This window comes from Chiloscyllium plagiosum, chromosome 17, assembly GCF_004010195.1.
Source record: "Chiloscyllium plagiosum isolate BGI_BamShark_2017 chromosome 17, ASM401019v2, whole genome shotgun sequence".
NCBI lineage: Eukaryota > Metazoa > Chordata > Chondrichthyes > Orectolobiformes > Hemiscylliidae > Chiloscyllium > Chiloscyllium plagiosum.
In genome coordinates this window covers 39456534-39477828 of record NC_057726.1, presented here as the reverse complement: position 1 = coordinate 39477828, position 21295 = coordinate 39456534, and the positions used below count along the sequence as shown (strand labels likewise).

At 38.6% G+C, this 21295-nt stretch overlaps 1 protein-coding gene across 1 annotated transcript in view; it reads left to right on the top strand.

Moving 5' to 3' along the window:
* itfg1 (integrin alpha FG-GAP repeat containing 1) overlaps positions 1 to 21295 on the top strand; it is a 238056-nt gene that overhangs the window by 121229 nt on the left and 95532 nt on the right. Inside the window, exon 10 of the mRNA XM_043706920.1 lies at positions 560 to 729. Within this exon, the coding sequence (XP_043562855.1) occupies positions 560 to 729 (170 nt within the window). The remainder of the gene's footprint in view (positions 1 to 559; positions 730 to 21295) is intronic.

The window sequence follows — 21295 nt, the reverse complement described above, 5'->3', positions numbered from 1 at the left end:
GAAAGCATGACTAAGTTTTTTCTGTAAATAACAAGATGACTATTTATTAGATTGTGCATCACCTGAGCTAAATATAAAAAGGCCTGTACACTGACTCAGTCCAGCTTGTTTGTAATTGTAATTGTCTGTGCTTGTAAAGCACAGAAAGAACAAATTTCGATAAGTTAGATTAAATTACTAGGAGAACTAAATCACCACCTGTAGGTTGTACATGAAGTATTCATGATTTCTTTTCCTGAAAATAATAACATGTTGCCAAATAATTCACCTTCAACATTATAATCTTCATTGGTTGATTGTTGCACATTCCAGGTTTTTGTGTTTGTATCATATATACTGTCTAGGTCAAATCTTTGATGTGCAATATGGTTAGAAGCAGGGTAATGCAGTTATTAGTTTTGCAAATTGCAACTTGTTATATGGTATATATTAATGGATTTTAAGGAAAATTGGTACATTTTCAGAGATTGGTTTGGCAATATGGCTTATAAAGTTCATCTATGATAAATGTAACAGACTTGTTTTTCCACTTAAAATTCCTTATGTTTAAAATTAACAGTGGATTCCTGTATTGTCCAATCTGAAGAATGGCGACACTGTTTGGGGATTTACTTCACAAGAATCAACAGCACTGCAACCTTTTCAATTTCCAATCACAATTCACTTAGGGGACTTCAACATGGATGGCTTCCCTGATGCCTTGGCAGTACTGAAGAACATTTCAGGGAGGTAGGCTGCTTTTTGTTTTGAACAGCCACGCTAAGGATGGTTGCAAAGAATTTTTTAATTACCCTACTGTGCTATTTTAAAATATTTAGTGCATGTCCTGTAATGCTGCTTACCTAAAAAGCTCAGTGAAGTTAACAGTCACCAGTAAAAGCTGATCCCAGGACTGAAAAGGTTGGCAACTCTAAACAAGCTAAAAACCCAGCTTAATGACTGTGGCATGTCAGTGCTTCGAAGTGGCTTAGTAAATTAACTTCCTTATTGCATTACAATTCAGTATATTTATTAGGAAATTAACATCATGTTCTGTAAATATTTTCTTTTTTGTTAAAACTGAACATCACTTCCAGAAAATAATAGCCATCACAGAATGTGATGGGATGTAAATCTACATTGGAAGAAATCCAAACAGCACAGGAGTGTAATTTTTGCATTTCTGGATTTTGAAAATAAATAAATGAACAAAGCACAGGTCCAAAATACATTTGTTGGGATCTCCCCATGCTCCTGCTATCCTGTTCCTCCTGAATTCTCTTCAGGTGGTCTAACTGTATAAGATGTTAATTGATTTGTTTATCTGATGACTGTGGCTTTTGACCTCCTGTCCTTTAACTCTGATTTGGAGGTGCCAGCATTGAACTGGGGTGGACAAAGTGTTAGAGTCCAACAGGTTTATTCGGAAACATCAGCTTTCAGAGCGCTGCTCCTTCATCAGGTGTTTGGGGAGTATAAGACCATATGATATAGAATTCTATGTTGTATAGTCTTATACTCAAAACAAAACAAACCTGAGGACGGAGCAGCGCTCTGAAAACTGGTGCTTCCGAATAAACCTGTCGGACTATAACCTGGTGTTGTGATTTTTACCTTTGTCCTTCAATTGGAATTTATGCCCTGACTTTAAGGTTGACTCGAGTTTTCATCCTGTGTCGAGAGTTAGATGACCTCTGTTGCTTTCTCACCATGACATTTCTCTGTTTTACTTTCTTATGGTCTTTATCGATTGCGTTCTGAAACTGATATGTCCATTGGTAATTACTTTGCAATTAATAATTTAATTGGCAAAGTATTCATCATTGTTGAGTTTTGTTGCTCTGTAATTGAGTGGAGCTAATTCCCAATCTGGATTTTCATGCATTCGTAACTTCACAATTTTTACTGCTTTTTCTGCTTCTCTTACTGTGGAGCAAGTGGAGGGCTTGCCACCTGGTCAATGCCTGCTTCCAGAGCAAACTTCCTGAAACACTTGTTCATAAATTGTCTAATATTATTTTTTCCAGGAAAGTGTGGATCACAAAGACATTTTTTGGTGTTGTGATTGTTGAATCTGCTGTGGTTAAGTGCAGTCTTGCAATTTGAATCTATACTGAATATTAAACTAAGACTAAATACATTTTCCCTTTAAAATCCAGCATACCCATTGCTAGCCGTATCCATGGTCTTTCTAGAAACAATTAAATAATTGGCACTGTAAGCACTTCACTGTGTATGGCACACATTTGGTGCAACAAGGTGTAATCCGAAACAAAAACAGAAATTGCTGGGAAATCTCAGCAGGTCTGGCAGCATCTATGGAGAGAAAGCAGAATTAACATTTTAGATCCAGTGACCCTTCTTCAGCACAGTTAGCTATTGATGTAGACCAAGACTCTACATGTTCTATAGGAATAAGATCTTTCAATTCTACTTGATCCATTGTTGCCCACTGGAGTGTGACTGCTGTTGCTAGCCTTTTGTCTGGAACATGGATTAAATATATCATACTTGTGTCTCATCAGCCAAAACCTTCAACTTTGTATGTGTAGAAGGTTTTTTGAAATTTCTTATGATTCCAAAAATGTTATCAAAGGTTATTTCATCCTGAAGTTTCAGTCTCATGATGAGATCTGCAGTACTTTTACATTCTGAGGTAACTGCTGATGCTTTCTTGTCTATGGTGCGTACTTTTGGTCTGTCTCCATCAAAATTCTAAATGTGATGTAGACTAATTTTGATGTTTCATCTGTTTGTATTTGGATAAGGATTGCTCCTTATTACTCCTGTGTATGACATGTTGCTAATGTAGCAAGTCATCAGCAGAAAGTAGCTTCTGTTTAACATTTTCAAAATCTGCACTCTGTTCCTGACTCAAATTATTGCTGGCTTTTTTCCCCCCAAAGTATGTAGGTGAAGCAGGCAGTGAAGAAAGCAAAAGTTGGCCTTCATAGCAAGAGGATTCAAGTACAAAAGCAAGGATGTCTTACTGTAGTTATACATGTCATTAATGAGGCCACACCTGGAATATTGTGAGAGAGTTTGGTCTCCTTATCTCAGGAAGGATGCTCTTGCTATAGAGAGTGTACAGAAGCTTTATCAGGATAATTCCCAGGATGGCAGGACTTTCCCTTTTCAAGTAATCTTGTCTGTGCCAAATCCATCAGCTTTTTGTAGATAGCCCATTGCTCAGCTACTGTTTTCCTGCCAAGCTTTGGTTCCAGTATATATGGTCCCCTCTGTTCCTATCCCATTTAAGATAGCTATTTGACAACTGATTATTCAAACACCAGTTTGCTTAGTGTCATTTTCCACCATCTTCCTAAACTTACAATGGTCACAATACCCTAAATCCTCCCCTACTGACAGTTGATCTACTTGGCCTTCTCAGTCCCAAGAATGAAATCTAGTAGTGTCTCTTTTCTCACTGGACTGGACACATTCATCTGTAGGAAATTCTCCTAAACGCTATTGAGGAAGTCTTTCCCTTCTCTGCTCCTCACACTATCACAATCTTAGTCTATATTCAGATAATCAAAGTTCTCCATTATGACTACTCCATGATTTTTGCAACTGTCAAATTTCCTTGTTACACTGCATCCTTTCCACTAGTAGCTGATCTATAGATTACAAGGAGTAAGGTAATTGCACCCTTTTGTTCCTTAGCTCTAACCAAATTGGTTCTGTACTTCAACTTTCAGGGACATCCTCTTCTTTTCCAGCAGTACAGTGCTCTCCTTAACCAAAAACACCAATCATCTGTTGGTAACCAAGAATATTTAGCACTCAGTAAAGCCCTTCCTTGAGCTATCTCCATCTTTGGCACAAAATCATTATCCTGCGTGTCACTATGTACCTGTAACCCCCCCAGTCTTATTAACATACACAGTGTATTCATATACATGCAGTGTAGATCTGATTTTGGCTTCACAACTTTCTCTCTCACTCTGACTTCATCTTTCACTATTCTTGTGCTATTTGCCTCTCCTAGTATTCCATGCACCTCTCTTGGTTCACACATACCTGTCAAGTTAGGTTAATCCTCTCCAACAGCACTGGCTAGAAGTTCATTATGCTTCTGTTAAAGTGCAACATGTCTGGCTTATACTGGTGCTAACTCCCCCAGACGTAGACCTGCTGTTCCACAAACCTAAAGTTGTCCCTTCTGCACCATCCTTCGACCAATGCATTCAATTGTTTTTTCTTCCTATTTTTGGTCTTACTAGCATGTGATACTAGGAATAATCTGAGAATTGCTACTTTTGAGATCCTGCTTGCCATTTTTCCACCTAGCTCCTTGAATTCTGATTGCAGGGCCATATCCCCTTTCCTTCCTGTATCATTGGTTCAATGTGAATCATGATCTGTTGCAGTTCATCCTGTTTCACAATAATGTTCTGTAATTGTTCTGTACACCCATGACCTTAGCAGCAGGTAGGCAACGTACCATCCTGAATCACACCAATGGACACAGATACTCCAATCTGCTGCTCTAACTAAAGAATCCCTGCTATCATTGTTGCACTCCCATTCATCATCCTTTACTCCTGTGCAGTTTTGTCACTTTTGCCATGGGCTTGGCTGATGCTGCATTCTTTTGAGGATTCATCACCCTCATCATTATTCGGCATAGAAAACCAATCAGTGATCAGGACCTTTGATGGCTCCTGCACGACCAGCTGGTCACCTATTCCCTCACTGCCTATAAACTTCTGTGGTATGACCACCTCTCTGAAGTCTGTCCATGTAGTTCTCTGCCTCACAATTGTGACTCAGTGACTACAGACACTACTCAAGTTACACAATCCTATAGTTCTAGTTTGTGCAGTCAGTGACACATTGTAGGTAACATCAAGTGACCATGACTCCTACATGTTTCACAGGATTGGCACTGCTCGGGTGAGCTATCTTCATATATTAAGTTTAGTTTTAACTTCGTTTAGATTTTTTAAAAAAAAATTGACTTTGTTTTTGAACTGTTTATTACAAATTAACAGAAAATAAGCATTTCCCACTCTGACCACAAATCCGCTCATACTCGTGTGCCCATAAATTCATTCTTTCCCTGTACTGGTTTGGCAATTTCTAATTTTCAAAATTGCTGGAGTTGAAACGCAAACCTTACAGCAACTGCTCAACCAATCAACTTATGACTTTTCTGTGATGGTTGATCTGATTCTTTGTTGCTGGCTTCTGTTCTGATTTTGTGACCTGCTCAGGTTGAGGCTTGCCCTTTTATTGTTGCTGACTGACAGGTGGTAGTCCAGTATACAGCTCATAACTGATAAGTGTCAAACTGAGACATACTTGAGAACAATGATGTGAAGCATAAATAAGGTTTATGAGGTAGAGTTCAGACAGTAAATAGTAATAGCTCTCTGCATATTGCAGCTTCCCACTCATTGAATATGTTCAATCCCCGTATCACCTTCATAATAAGAAGAGGCAGCGTGCCAGATTTACTCATACAAATACTGCAGAACCTATCACTAAATGAATCATAACCTAGGTGAGTCATTTGACTACACCTTTTAATGGTGCTTGTGAATGGCAGCTTATGATGTTTAGTCAAACTGCAAGCTCCAAATCTGAGAAAGAAAACGTCAGTGCATAGCTTAAGCTGTTGATACTTTTACTTTCACAATTGTCAATTACATTATCCTTCTGATCGCATCCTCTCCATTGTTATATTAATTGGAATCCTCCTTACGGATCACATAGATGAATTTCTATCTCATGTTCTTCCAATCACCACCACCCACTTCCTCATCTTCTGTATCCTGATATTGTAGTGAATCATGAAGGAAAGGAGTGTACACCAAAGGTGGGCTACATTCTTTGGGACTAAAAAGTTTTTTTAAAAAGCAGAAAAGCTTTTGTCAGCATCTATTTAAATAGAAACAAGATATTAGAGATCATACACTAAGTTTTTTTGTTGATTCTGGCTTAATTCCCTGCTTCTATACAGTTGATTCCCCACCATCCATGTGTACAAACTTTCATCAAATTAGATAATGACTGATAAACCTTTAATACATCAGGCATTTTTAAAATAACCTGGTTTTGTTTGTTTAATTACTGACTTGGAGAGTTTTACGAGTGTGACTGAGAAAGAAATCATCTACAATGTGGCATTTAAATGTAATAGAGTTGCAAAGGTTTACAGCATTGAGAAAGGCCCTTCAGCCTATTAAGTCTATGTCAGTGGAAAACCAACCACCTAACTAATCTAATCCCATTTTCCTGCACTTTTATGCCTTGACATTGCAAGTGTATTTATAAGTAATTTTGAAATATTGAGAAGATTTCTGCCTCTAACACCCTTACAGGTGGTGGGTTCCAGATTCCTACCACCCACTGGGTGAAACATTTTACTCACATCCCCTCTGAACCTTCTGTTCCTTACATTAAATCTGGTCATTGATCCTTCTATCAAGGGGAAATTTTTCTTTCTATCTACACCCTTCAGAATTTTGTACATCGTAATCACATTTCTCTCACTCTTCACTACTTCAAGAAAAATAATCCCAGTCTATCCGATCTCATTTTTCATAATGAAAACTCTGCATCCCAGACAACATCCTGGTATGTCTCCTCTGCCTCCTCTCCAGTGCAATCACATCCCCCCCTCCAATGATATGGATTTCAGACTGTGCACAATGCTCTAGGTCTGGCCTAGCCATTTTATATATTCCAGCATCAACTTCCTGTTCTTAAACTGAATGCTTTGGTGAATGAAGGCAAGGGTCCCATGAGTCATCTATCTGTCCTGCAAACTTAACGGACCAGTGAGCATGTTTGTCAAGATTCCTATGATCCTCTGTGCTTCCCAGAGTCCTTCCATTCCTTACCTTACTTATCCTGCTCAAGTGCACCACCTCACATTTATCCACTTTTCATTCCATGTGCCACTGTTCACCCCATGTGACCAGCCTGGCTGTGGCCTCCTGGAGTCTCAGGCTGTCCTCATCACTCTTCTTCACCGCACCAAGAACATGCGTTCTTATATTCTGGGTTCGTCATCTCTCTGCAAATTTTGATTTTGTCTGATTTTTACTTCACAGTCAGGATATAATATTCTTGGCAAGACCATTGTTTGTGTGTTAAAGTAAAATTTGTGTGCGGCAAATACAAAGGTATACCTTGTACTGTCTATTTCTTCAGGATGTCAGACCTGATATGTTTAGATGATGTTATCAAAGGAGTCTGTGTATCTTGGAAATGGTACACAGTGGTATTGTGTGCTGGTGGTGGAAGGACTGAATATTTACAGTGATGGATGCAGCTGCTATCAAGGAAGTTGCCTTATTTCAAATGGTGTCCAGTTCCTCGCGTATTTATTCCATCATACTCATGATTTCTACCTTCTAGATGGTGGAGAAACTTCGGTGAGACAGAGGATGAGGTTTTTTATTGTAGAATTCTCAGCCTCTGGGGTTATGTTGTTACTTGCTACTTTGGCTAGTCCAATTAAACTTCTGCTCCATGGTGACTCTGAAAATGTTAACAACAGATGATTCAGCAATGTTGTTGCTTTTTAATGTAAAGGGGAAATATTGCAATTCTCTCTTATTGAAAATTCATTGCCTGGCACCTGGATTATGCTGATGATACTTGTCAGTTATCAGTCCAAGCCTGATGTCAAAAATGTCAAATCAACTAAAGGCTACAAAACTCCCTACAGAGCCTAATTCCAAAGTGATATACATATACATAAACAGATGCCACAGGCCTGTTACATACTATAATGTACAAAACTAACCATTTTAAACATAACTGTGCTTTTGAGTAAAACCTTTTGACCCCAAAGCAATCACAAATGCGTTATCTAAATTTACAATGGCCTGATCAATAAAAGCAATAATAAACTCTTGATCTTACTTTTTGATCTGGGCCACATGGCTTGCTTCCTTACAAAAGCTATTTTACAATTAACCACAATTTTAAAAATAATCTAATTCCCTACTTGCTTATTCAAATCAAAATTAGTAATTATTGAATAATTATTGAAATCCTGCACCTGGCAAGACCATTAGTAAACCAGATGAGTTTATACAGCAGTTGATCATAGTTGTCATGATCAGTTATGTATTATAGATTTATTAAATTCAAATTTCATGTTCCCAAAAAAATGAGGCTGGACTTCTGGATTACTATTGTAGAGACCACATTACTGTCCCCTGTAAATTGTGCTGAAAACTATGCAATCATTAGTGAATATCTCCACTTCTGATCTAAAGATGGAGGTAACACCACTGCAGGAGTGGCTGAAGATGATTGGGTTAAGGATGATATCTGAGGAACTTCTGCAGTGTTGTCTTAGGGATGAGTCTCCAAAAATCTCAGTCAATGTTTTTTTGTGCTAGGTATATCTTCAGCCAATGGATTTTTTTCCTCCTCATTCCTATTGACTTTGATTTTACTAGGATTCCTTGGACAACACTGTCTTCATGTCAAAGCTTGTCACTCTTAGCTCACCTCTGAAATTCACTCCTTTTTATCCATGTTTGGACACAGGTTGTTATGGAATCTTGAGCTGAGTGGCCCTTGTGGAACCCAAGTTATTACTGACTTAGAGCTCCTCAAAAGCACTTTCCATGACATCTTCCATCACTTTGTTGAAAATAAACTAATGGGGCAGTAAGTGACTAGATTTAATTAATTCTGTTTTTTCTGAATAGAGAACACCTGGACAATTTCCCATTTATCTGGTAGGTATTGCCATTGTAACTGTATTGAAAAAGCTTGGCTAATAGTATGACTAATTCCGGAGCACAAATTTTCAACACCAATTTGAAAACTGGCATCTTTGGTGGTAGGCACCTCAAAATGATACCAAGATGGATCAGTTCAGTATTTCTGGATAAAAATAGTTGCAGAAACAAAACTGTCCTATTTAGTGCAGTGTTTGCATTGCATAACACAATTAGTCTGTTCTCACAATGAAGAATAATCTGTCATCTTTATAACTGTGCAATAATCACTTTTGCTAATAGAGTTGTAGATAAATAGGTCTGCTACAATAGATCAGTAATGACAAGGTTCAATATGATTTTCCCTCCTGTTGCTTCTCTCACCATTGCTGGAATCTAGGTCTGGGAAATATGATCTTCAGGGCTCAGCGAGCTCAGGCAATCATATTGCTACCAAGCACTCTTGCTCATGGATGCTGAATTCCCTCCTACAGAATACACTTTGTGCCCTTGCTACCCTTGGTACTTATTTCAAATGTTGATCAGCATTGAAGAGGTACTGTTTCATCAGCTGGTGGAGGGCAGTAAGTGGTACACTGCGGAGTATTTCCCAGATCATGTTTCAACAGATCCCATGAAACTTCCTGGAATTGGGGGTCACCGTTCAGGATTCCTGGGGCTGTTCCCTTTGGATTGTATAACACTTTGCCACCGAAACGGGGGATCTTGATGGAGGAATCTGGGAGTTGGGCTTTAAGATATGATTTTTGAGAGTATGCCCATATGAGGCACTCGTGGCAACATTGGAAGAATTATTCCAAAGTCTCCAAATGTTAATGAAGATAACATTACAGGGATTGAATGGATAGGATGTATCTTTGTTGTTTCAATGTGTAGGTCAATTGTAGGGTAGACTTCTGATATTAGTCAACATTTTTGTAGCAGTTTGATACAACTGAGTGGCTTGGTAGCCCATTTCAGAGGGCATTTATGAGTCAACCACATTGCTGTAGGTCTGCAGTCACTCATTCGACCACCAGATTAAGATGGTACATTTCCTCCCAGAAAGGCCATTACAGAATCAGTTGAATTGTTTGTTCCTGGTTTTCTTTAAGAAGGAAGCTACAATCCAGGTGGTGTTGGTTGATCTACAGTGGTGTGGAAGGAGTTCCAGAATCTTGACCTGGTGATGTTGAACAAACAGCAGGATGTTGTGTGGCTTGCAGGCAAGCCTACAAGTCGAAGTGTTCCATACATATGCTGAGCTTTTCCTGATAGATGGTAAAAATCTAAGGCTGAATGGTGCTGTTAAAGAAGCCTTTGGCAAGTTGCTGTAATGCAACCACCACCCGTATGTCCGAACTTAGAGAAGGAAAGCCATTAGAGCAATTAAAGGTGATTGACTGACACTGCAACTAAGCTTCAGGAGGTTCTCAGATCAATGTCGTGGTGCTGAGATGATCAGCTCATCAACAACACAACTATTTTGACATGATTCTACAAAGAGCTTTCCTCTGATTCCCATTGACTTCAGATTTTCTTAAGCACATTAATGCTCCACTATAAAATGTTGCTTTGGTATGAGCAGTCACTCTCCCTTCACCTCGAATTCAGCATTTTACTTCTGTTTAGAGCAAGATTGTAACAGGATCTGGTCCTGCTAGATCTTGGTGAACATTGGTGAAAACCTGTTCATGAGTAAGTGCAGCTTGGTAACACTGTTGTCGCTGTCTGTTGCTTTAATGATTGAGAGTAGACTGGCGAGCTGTAATGTATCAGATTGAAGTTTTCCTGCATATTGTTGATAACACATTTCAGCAATTTTCTACTTCTCATTTAGGTAGTGTATTTAAGTTGTAAGAAACCAGCTTCACTCGAGGCACAGCTAATTCTCAAGACTAGACTTCAATACTGCAGCCTAGATTTTGTCAGTGCCTTTAACCTATGCTCTATCCAATATTCATAGACATTTTTTGATATCACTTAGAATGGTTCACGTAAAATAGTTCAAGTTGGTTGAAGACTGGTTTTTCTTATAATATTGAATGTGTCTGTGATCTTGCAACTGTGTAACTAAGTGAGCAAAATTATAACATCAGTATAACATCATACCATCTGATATGATATCTTGCTACATGAGATTCTTTACCAAGTTGCCACTATATTTCCTGATGTTAAAAGATAAAGCATGGACTATACAGATGTCTGTGATGGAGTTATACTGCATTTTGTTGCTGTATGACTGTTTTATGACACTTGTTCTCTGTAAACATGTGTTCATGTTTCAAGAGCCAATATCATCATGTAGAACACATCAGTGTAGTGTTACAAGAATATTCGAGAAGACTGCTCAGTGCCTAATCATCCAAATACCTCTAGTTAACTTTAGAAAACCATAATCCTCACCATGGCTGTGCAGTTTTATGATTCACAGCTCATCCTCATGATAGCTACGTTGCTGAATCCAGCAGATGTCTACAAGCACGAAACAATCAGGTTAAAAGTGCTTCACCTTACCAAACATTTTGGGAAATGGAAAGGCTGCAAGTATACTGTATTCATTAGGATTGCTATAGTGGAATAGAGTGACTAATTTAGAACAAAAACAGATAGGTATTTGAATCTCAGCATAGTATTCAGTAGTAGTTTAGATCTGTTGCGAGTGTGGTTTGGAGGTCATCATTCAATCTCATCATTTTGATTTTTGGAAAGCGGCAGGAAATGTTAGACTCCATTTTTTTTCACAAACAATGGCAAACTCTTTTCGTTCTTGGTATATTAACCTTTTGTGCAGCACCTTTTCAAATGCCTTCAGATATACTGCACTTACAAGGTCTACATTATCCATATGGCTTGTTACATCTGGCTGTGTATCCACAAATGGTGGCAATCTTAAACTCCATTGAAAATTATACGATTGCATTCTGTAGTCCACACCCACCTCTGATCTACACTGTATCCAGTGCAGTTCTTCTCCCAGCACAGCGAGAGGGGAAAAAGGAAGTAGCTGTGGCTATAGGGTAAAATAGTAGTACAATGCAGAGCTTTGTTGAGCTGGCACTAGCTGAAATGCAAAGATCCCTGTAAGACCTGTGCTCTGGAACTAAGCCAAACCAAGCTTGTTCAGTAAAACTGCAGCACTGGAATCTACCCAACAATGTGGTATGTACTACGAAGGAAAAGCTAGACAAATCCAATCTGACCAATTCCAGCCTCATCCGTTTACTCTAACATAAGTAACGTAATCAAAAGAGTTGTCAACAGTGCTATCAAGCATATTTTTTTCTTTGCAATAACTTGTTCACTGACTATCAGTTTCTGACTTTATTATAGCCTTGGTTTAAACGTGGACAAAAGAGCTGAACTCCAAGGTGAGATGGGATTCTTTATATCAAGACCATAATTGACAAATCATGGCATCAAGGAGCCCTAGCAAAGCAACAATTGATGGGGATCAGAGGATGCGGGGTGTGTAGAGAGATCTCTTTACTATTTGGAATCATACCTAGCACAAAGGAACATTTGTTTTAGTTGCTGGATGTCAATCATCTCCTCTGCACGAATTCATCAGCATAGTATCCTGTGCCCAATCATCTGCAACTTCATCAATGACCTTTCCACCATCACAAGGTCAGAAATAGGGATATGTATGATGTGTGCAGCACCATTCGCAACTCCTCAAGTCATGAAGCAGTCCATGCCCAAATGCAGTAAGACCTCATCAATATTCATGTTTGGGTTGACAAGTGACAAGTTGCACTCGCACCACACAAATACCAGCCAATAGCCATCTCCAACAAGAGAGAATGTAATCTTCACCCATTGACATTCAATGGCATTAGCATCACTGAATGTCGCACTATCAACATCCTAAAAGTTACCATTGACCAGAAACTGTACTGGACTAACTGTATAAATATTATGGCTCCAAGGTCTGGTCAGAGACTAGGAGTCCTGCAGTAAGTAACTCACTTCTTGACTTGGAAAGCCTACATGCCTGGCTATATGCAGCTTCAATAACATTTAAGAAGTTTGACACTGTCCACAACAAAGCAGCTTGCTTAATTGGTATTGTATCCTCAAACATGCACTCCCTCCACCACCAATGCATAGTAACACCTTCCAAACTCATGACCATTTCCATCTACAAGGACAAGGGCCACAAGTACATTGGAAAACTACATCTGTCAGTTTCCTTCTAACCCATTCAACATCCTGACTGAGAAATATCTTACTACTCCTTCACTGTTGATGTGTCAAAATCCTGAAATCCTATCCTTAAAGACACTGGGTGTACCTACTTCAAATGAATTGCAGCTAGACTTGATTCAAATTTTAAAAGTAGTCGGTAGCAGATGCAAGCTGTATGCCACAAATTCCCTCTGGGCAGAGATATGCAAAAAGTCATAATTGTGAGGATGCACCCAAGATTCAGCATAAAGCTCAATAATAACACAAGACCACCACGGTTGTTTGGCGATCCCACATTGTTAATGTCATTTGAATTATATACCATAGGTAGCACTCAAGCTATACTGAAGAGTGACGCTGGTGGAGAATGTAATCCTTTATTTTGTTACTTGGCCCCATTTTGTACCATCTGTTTTGAAGGTTGAAGATTCCTGGTGTGTCAAGTGGTACTTCGAAGCAGTCACCAAAGATCAGTCTGACTTTTCTTACTCTACAGGGATTTCCATACATTGAAGTTCAGAGTTTCAAATGTCAGAGTTCAGCCGAAGTCCTACACAATGGAATCTTACTAAAATTGCACCCATGAAGCACAAAAACGTGAATGAAGTTCGGGATAACAAAGCAACTTCCGGATCCTAGCCAAGCCATTCATGGGTCAATCTGACATATGACACTGATGACATTTTGAAGAGCTAAAAGGTTCACTGTGTTTGAGATTGTATCCCAGAAAAAATAGACAACACAAACTGTGAACCAAAATCAACATGGATGCAAATGCTAACATTATTCCTGTTACACATGTTCTAGATAAGAAGTATGCAGGCAAGTGATACAGTGTGGTGAATCCTACACATGACAAGCTGATGGCTTACAGTAAATCTCAGAATCTGTATATTAGGATTCTTAGTCTCAAATGTAAGTACGGTTCTTCTGGATAGACACTAAACATTTTCTATATTATTGAAAAAAAGTGGTCCAGCCATTGTTGGTTTTCCATCTTAACATGGATCTTTACATCATAACAGTCCATGAAGTAGCAAATATATCTGCTGTGACAGCAGGATCACAGACAAAAAAAAATTAACCAAGCAGAACATAGACAACATGCTACATCGGATAATGACCAAATAGAAGATCTGAGTGTACCATCATTAGAAACACATTAAGCCTGAACACATTAAGCAAGTTGCCAAACTAGTACTTTCTTCTTGGCCATATAGAGATGAGCTAGGTCCTTCAAGAGATGTAATTTTCAAGAGTAAGCAAGTCTCAATCCCCATCCCCAAAATCTTGCATCATGGTACGTTGAATGAGTTCCACATTGGTCACATGAATGCAGAGAAAACCAAAAGACTAGCATGAACATTTATCTGTTGGTCTGCATCAACAAAGGCATAGATTGATTCAGTTGTGCAGGTTAAGTCAGCTTTATCAACTCCAGCAGTGTAAAGATCCACTTGTGCTGCACGAAAATCCCTCTGAACCAGAGTCCAAGACTGTTCAGACCTGTTTCAAATGCATGGCAAAGACTATATTCTGATGACAAATTACTTTACCAAATCTCCCTTCATGCAGCATATCCGGGATGCTTACAGTATTACACTTGCTAACTGTTATCTTCACCGTGTTTGGTGTCTCAAAGCAAATAGTGTCAGACAATGCGATGCTCAGTGCTTCAAGCCATTCCAAATTATATGCAGGAAGTGGCGAGTCCAGTATATCATATGACATCCTTGCTGGACTATCCACAATCAAATGTTCTAGCAAAGCTCCTGTAAACACGCAGTTAAATCCATGATTACAAAGCGTATTGCAACCCATCAAATTTCAGATTACCAAGTTGAACTCACAAGTGACATTCAATGCAAGTGTCTCCCTTCACCTGCAACTGTTCAGTTCAGAAGACAGATTCATACTGTTCTTCCATATCTCGTGCTTCCTACCCAAACATAACAATCCCATGTTGGGGGTACAGGAAAGAATTGGGCAAGAAGACAATCGAAGATTATGGAGACAAGTGCCTCAGCTTCACTTCAGTCAAAGTATGAGAATATGAAGGACTAATAGCATTACTTTAATATGTGGAAGGATATTGGAAACGTGCTCAGTCTACATCATATGACATTGCTGTGTGTAGGGTCATGTGCTAAAGATGAATGCATTCAAATTTGAACAAAATAATCTGCAGGCAATCCAAAACAATGATTCTGACACTGAAAGCATTGTATTAACATCTGTTAATGATGCATCTAAAACAATCTCAGACTGAACTCTTCGACAATTACCAAACCCCAACCACCCAATGCCTGGAAGAAGAAAGCCTCAACTTATGCCTTAGGACCCTCCAACCACACGGGATCAATGTGGATTTCACCAGTTTCCCCATTTACCCGCCCACAAGTTTAACTCCATCTCAACCTTCCAACTTAGCACCACCCTCTTGAACGTTCCTACCTGTCCATTTTCCTTTCCATCTATCTGCTCCACCCTCTTCTCTGACCTATCACTTTTACCCCCACCATCATCTACCAATCGCATTGCCAGCTACCTTCACCCCAACCCCCCTCCCATTTATCTCTCAGCCCCCTTGGACCAGGAGCCTCATTCCTGATGAAAGGCTTGTGCCTAAAATGTCGAAGCTCCTGCTCCTCGGATGCTGCTTGACCAGCTGTGCTTTTCGAGCACCACTCTCTTCAATCTGATCTCCAGTATCTGCAGTCCTCACTTTCTTCTACAGTGAACAGTCCACACCATTCTGCAACAGCAACCAATACAACAAAATACAACAACGTGAAATTCTGTAACTGTATCCTGAGAATTATAAAAGTACTGAATCTTGTTTCATTACATATCTGCCAAAACATTATCTCAATGTGTAAAGATAATGTGTATATGTGTAATTCTTTGTTATTTTTGATCTGTATTTTTGTACTGTACATTTTTTTCCTCATGGGTGAAATCCTATTCCTTGAAGGAAAGGGATGTTGTATTATTTCATGTATCTATTATCACACAAGCTTGCAACTTTGCGAGTTAGGTGATGACATCTGTGTGAGATTGTGACATCATTTCATATGGCATTCTTGTAGAAACATACTAGCACACCTTGAATAACTGTTTGTATTTGGAATCCATCAAGATGTTAAGTGATTAAACCCTAGACAAGATAAATGTCTATAATAGATTTGTAATTTTTTATTCACATGGATGTCAGCATCGCTGGCTGGCCAGTAATTTATTCCCTGTTCCTAACTGCACTTGAACAGAGTGGCTTGCTAGGTCATTTCAGTGCACAATTGAGAGTCTACCACATTGTGAGTTTGGAGTCACATGTAAGCCAGACGAGGTGAGGGTGGCAGATTTCATTCCCTGAAGGTTCTTAATGAGTCAGATGAGTTTTTTCCCCAACAATCAAATCTAAATGCCAGATTTTTTTGAGTTCATCTGCCTTGGCAGGATTCGAGCACTGTCTCTAGAATGTTAGCTGAACTTCTGAATTGATAGTCTCGTGATAACACCACTATACCTTTACCTCCCCTATGCTTTACAAATAAGTCTTCTGATACTTCTTCTCCTAAGAACTCAATCGCAGTATTCACTTTACAAGAGCTAACATAATAATTGTAAAGAAAAATCCCATCAGTTTCTGTGATGGTGAGGACCTCAGGAAAAGATTAGGATTGTTCATTCACTTTACACCTTATGTCTTTGGCACTTGCATATCATTCTGTTCCATCATTGAGAATGGGAATATACATGGCGCCTTCTCCCCACATTAGTTGTTTAATTGCCCAGTATCATTCATCACTAATATGGCTGAACTATCGAGCTTTGACCTGACCTGTTTGTTATGGGATTGTCAGTAGCACAATGCATCTGCAGTTTAGCATTGATGTTGTCCTGTACCTCAATTTCACCAGATTGGCATCTTGTTTTTGTGTAATTGGTTCTGGTTCTGGCATTCAGCATCTCTTACTGAACCAAAATTGTTGCTTGATGATAACAGTAGAGTGAAGAGTAGGCCATATTATGATGGTGTACAATGTGTTGCTTCTGCTGATATCATGTACCCTCAGTTTTGAGCTAGCAAATCTGTTTTGAATCAATTCCATTTAGCATAGTGGTATTGCTGCATAACATGATGCCGAATAATCTCACTATGAGGATGAAATTTTATTTGAATGACTGCATTGTGTTATATTGCAGCTTGTGGAGAGCAGCACAATCACAGGAAATCTCTCTGCAAATTGTTGTTGAGCTGGAGATGAAGGTTTAAGCATTACAGTTCATGATATAGGTGTTATATGGACATTTGTCTCAACAGGTAGTCACATAGCTTAGGTTCAGTAGTCATTTTGATTTGATTAATGATCGGGGCAAGCAAAGGTGGTAGGCAGGTATGGATACTGCAGCTGCAGTAGTGAAGGAACTTTAGCCTTTACCATGGTGCTACAGGTGTAGGGCACTTGTTACCAGTGTGAAGAAGAGCAAGAATTGCCAGGAGGACTGGCACCATGGTGCAGCAGATCATTCAAGTGAAGTGTGTAAAAAGGCATGTAAGAGATTGTATTGTTATCCTGTAACTGTCACAAGGAGTACCCCAAGCTGTGATGCCTGCCTGATACCAGAGTTAAGGATTGCTTCTTGTGGCTGGAGAAGTAATTGGAAAAGAAAAGGAAAATCTTTTGGCATAGTCAATGTCGGAACTAACCATACAGGTAAAACTAGAAATGAGATTCCATTGAGGAATGAGGCCATTAAATTAAATAACAGAACTTAAAACATAATAATCTCTGAATTGTTACTAGTGCCACATGCGTAGGAGGAGAGTCACAGAATTTCAGGATGCTGAAAGAATGTTGTGGGAGGTAGGGGTTTCGACACATGGGACACAAGTCCTGGGGAAACAATCTCCACTAAACTTTGATCTGTGTACTAGTAAATCTAATAACTAGGCTAGTAGAAAGGGTTTTAAACTAAAAGGGAAAGAGGATTTCGATAAAGATAAATTTATAAATCCAAAATCCTGGCAATCCCAAACAATCCTATTGGCATATTGACACAGGTGGGATTGCAGCAGTTCAACGAAGAGATTCATTATCACTTACTGGAGAGCAATAAAGGTTAGATAATGAATCTAGACCTTGCCTGCACGTATATCCCATAAACGAATTTTAAAACCAACAGTAACCATATTTTTAAAATATTTAATTGGCTATAAATTGCTTTGGAATAGTCAGATTGTAAAAGGCAAAACCTTTAATATTCTTCAGGTCAGATAGTATTACAGCATAATTTACTGTACAACGAATACACAAACGCACTAGATTGCTTGATCATTTTAATCTTTATAATTCACAAATTTTGTTCTTATTAGGCTAATGAATGACATTGAAAGGAATAGTGCATACTATTTAATATGCAAGAGTGCTGTGTTCTTTGACATGTTATAAGAATTGAGAGATGTTAAGATGTCTGTTGGCACTTCAAACGAGATTTTTTTAATCTCAGCCTCTGAAAAGCAGCAACTTGGCATTTTGTACACTTAGGAACATTTCGGGCTTTTGCCCGAAACGTCGATTTCGCTGCTCCTTGGATGCTGCCTGAACTGCTGTGCTCTTCCAGCACCACTAATCCAGAATCTAGTTTCCAGCATCTGCAGTCATTGTTTTTACCACCATTTTGTTCACTTATCTTGGTTATCAAATTACTTATTTTGGTTATTGCATGTGCCAATCTGTCAGCCATAAACCACACCTTTGTATGAAAGTTGTACCTCAATATTGTTTTCCACAGGAAATAAGAGGTCAGGTTTTCTTGGCCACCATTTAGTTTTCCTGATGAAAGGAAATAATGAGACTTTAGTTAAATATTGGGAAGGGAAGGGATGATGAGTTAGGCAGCAAAATCGTAAATTTAGGTCACGATGCCAAATGGGTTGTACATTTGCTGGTCAGTATTCATTTGGATGTATTCTTCTGTTGTTTGTATGCTTTATTTGGGTTTCTCACCACTGATTGAAACAGCTGTTTTCACTGTTTTACTGATTTTTATTATTTTGTTCTGATGTTGAGTGTTATCGGATTATTGTGCTATAAGTTCTTACACTATTTTCAGGTAAATTATTAAACAACTGATAAGTGAAAATTTTAAACTATATAGCAGGGCATTCATTTATGAAGCATATTTCCTTCTTGTCAATTGATTCGCCTCCTGACCTGGTACAGTTTCTGGAATTTCAAACACATGTTGACAAGTTTTCTGTGCTCCTACTTGATCTTCCCAGTGCTGCCTTTAATTGAAATGTTATGTACTTCAGAATGAATATTATATGAGTGATACAAATACAGAAAATGCTGGAGAAACTCAGCAGGTCTGGTAGTATCTTTGGAGAGAGAAACAATTAATATTTTAAGGCTAGTATAAATTCTTGAGTTCTGAAGAAGAGTTATACTGGACTTGAAATGTTAACTCAGTTTCACTGTTTACAGATGCTGCCAACCATGCTGAACATCTGCAGCATTCTCTTGGCTTCAAATTTCCGCTATCAGTATTTTGCTTTTACTGTACAAGTGATGATGAAGAGAACACCTGATCTATTTGACCCAAGTTTCTTACATGATTCCTTCATCTAGTCTATAGTTGGAGCCATGGCTACATTCAGAGAAATATATGATGGGTAATGTAACAATCCATTTTCTGTGTCACCTACTCCACCATTTTCAAAAAACAAAAATACATATCTGTTTTCTGTTGTGACCTATTTTTGAGAATAACTGCATCTTTAGCCAAATATATGATTCCTGGGCTAAATGCAAGGTTATGTTTACTTGTTAAAAAGAAAATTTACTATGAAACCATTTTAGAAACTTCTGAAATTTGAGATGACTGTAATTCACAGCATTGTACTTTATTCAATAGTAACCAAGGTATAAGTTTTCATTCTAACTTCATGCTTTTTCATTTTTTAAAAACTCAGTGGTGATGAATGGAAATTGGTTTTTGGAATACAAAACTCTTTGCGACATATCTTTTGTATTTTTACTCATTCCTTTGTCACTCTCTTTGGCCTTCAACTATGAACCCTGTCATCATTTAATTTCTTCTGACTTCCACCATACCATACATTTTTGCTTTTATTCTTTTTCTACCTGCGCCCTATTTGCTTAAAATGGATTGCATCTTTAATGTTTTTGTGTCATCGGCCAGAAACATGGACTTTTTTTTCTCTCTCTCCACAAGTACTGCCTGACCAGCTGAGTGTTTGTAACACTGCTTTTGTTAATACATTACAGAGGCTGGAATAGATTTTGAGTGTTCTGTCTTTTGTAAGTCAGTTAAATGTAAATACTGTTTGTCACATATTGCAAGGTACAATAAAATTATTTTGTTCTAGTTAGTATTTTTCTATGATGTTTAGTTTAAGAAAAATCTAAAAAGTGTTTAGCTCAGTGCCTTGCATGATATGGATCTACAACAATTACTGCTGTCAGTATCACAAATCACAGATGTGTCCTTGTCAAAGTAGGAAGTGTATCTAGGAAACAGATTGAAGCAAAGACTTGTTCTCCCCAGGAATCTCTCAGCATGTCAACTGATTGTAGCTGAGAACTATTCCTATTGCACTATTACTATTGCCTGAGGCAAAGTCATTCAGTCCTCGTACAGGCAGCAATATAATTGCAATGAAAATTAATTAACAAATGTTTGGAGGGTCAGGTTGTTCACCTTTCTAAGTGTATCCCAAGTATTTGCTGACATAATAGAAGACTCTTGAGTAGGATCATGCCACCTTCTCACAATTGTTAACTTCAGAAGAAAGCGTTGTAATTTGCAGGATTCTATGAACACTTGAAGTCAAGACTGACTTCCCCTTCCCCCCACCCCCCCCCCCCCCCCCAGTACAAATATCAAAAGCTCATTGCATTGAAGATTTCCTGCAACTTTCCGCCAATGTCTCATTAACTCAATTGAGTTTTATAAATAAGTAATAAAGAGGATTGATGAGGGTTGAACGCTGGACATGATCTATATGGATTTCAGTGAGGCGTTCAACATGGTTCCTGATGGTTGACTGGTTAGCAAATTTGATCTAACAGAATACAGGGAGAACTAGCCATTTGGATACAGAACTGGGCTCGAAGGTAGAAGACCAGAGGGTGGTGGTGGAGGGTTGCTTTTCAGATTGGAGGTTTGTGACCAGCGGTGTGCCACGAGAATCTGTGCTGAGTCCACTGCTTTTCATCATTTATATAAACAATTTGGATGTGAACATAGTTGTATAGTTAGTAAGTTTGCTGATGATACCAAAATTAGAGGTGTAGTGGACAGTGAAGAAGCTTACCTCAGAGTACAACAGGATTTGATCAGATGGGCCAATAGGCTGAGGAGTGGCAGATGGAGGTTAATTTAGATAAATGTGAGGTGCTGCA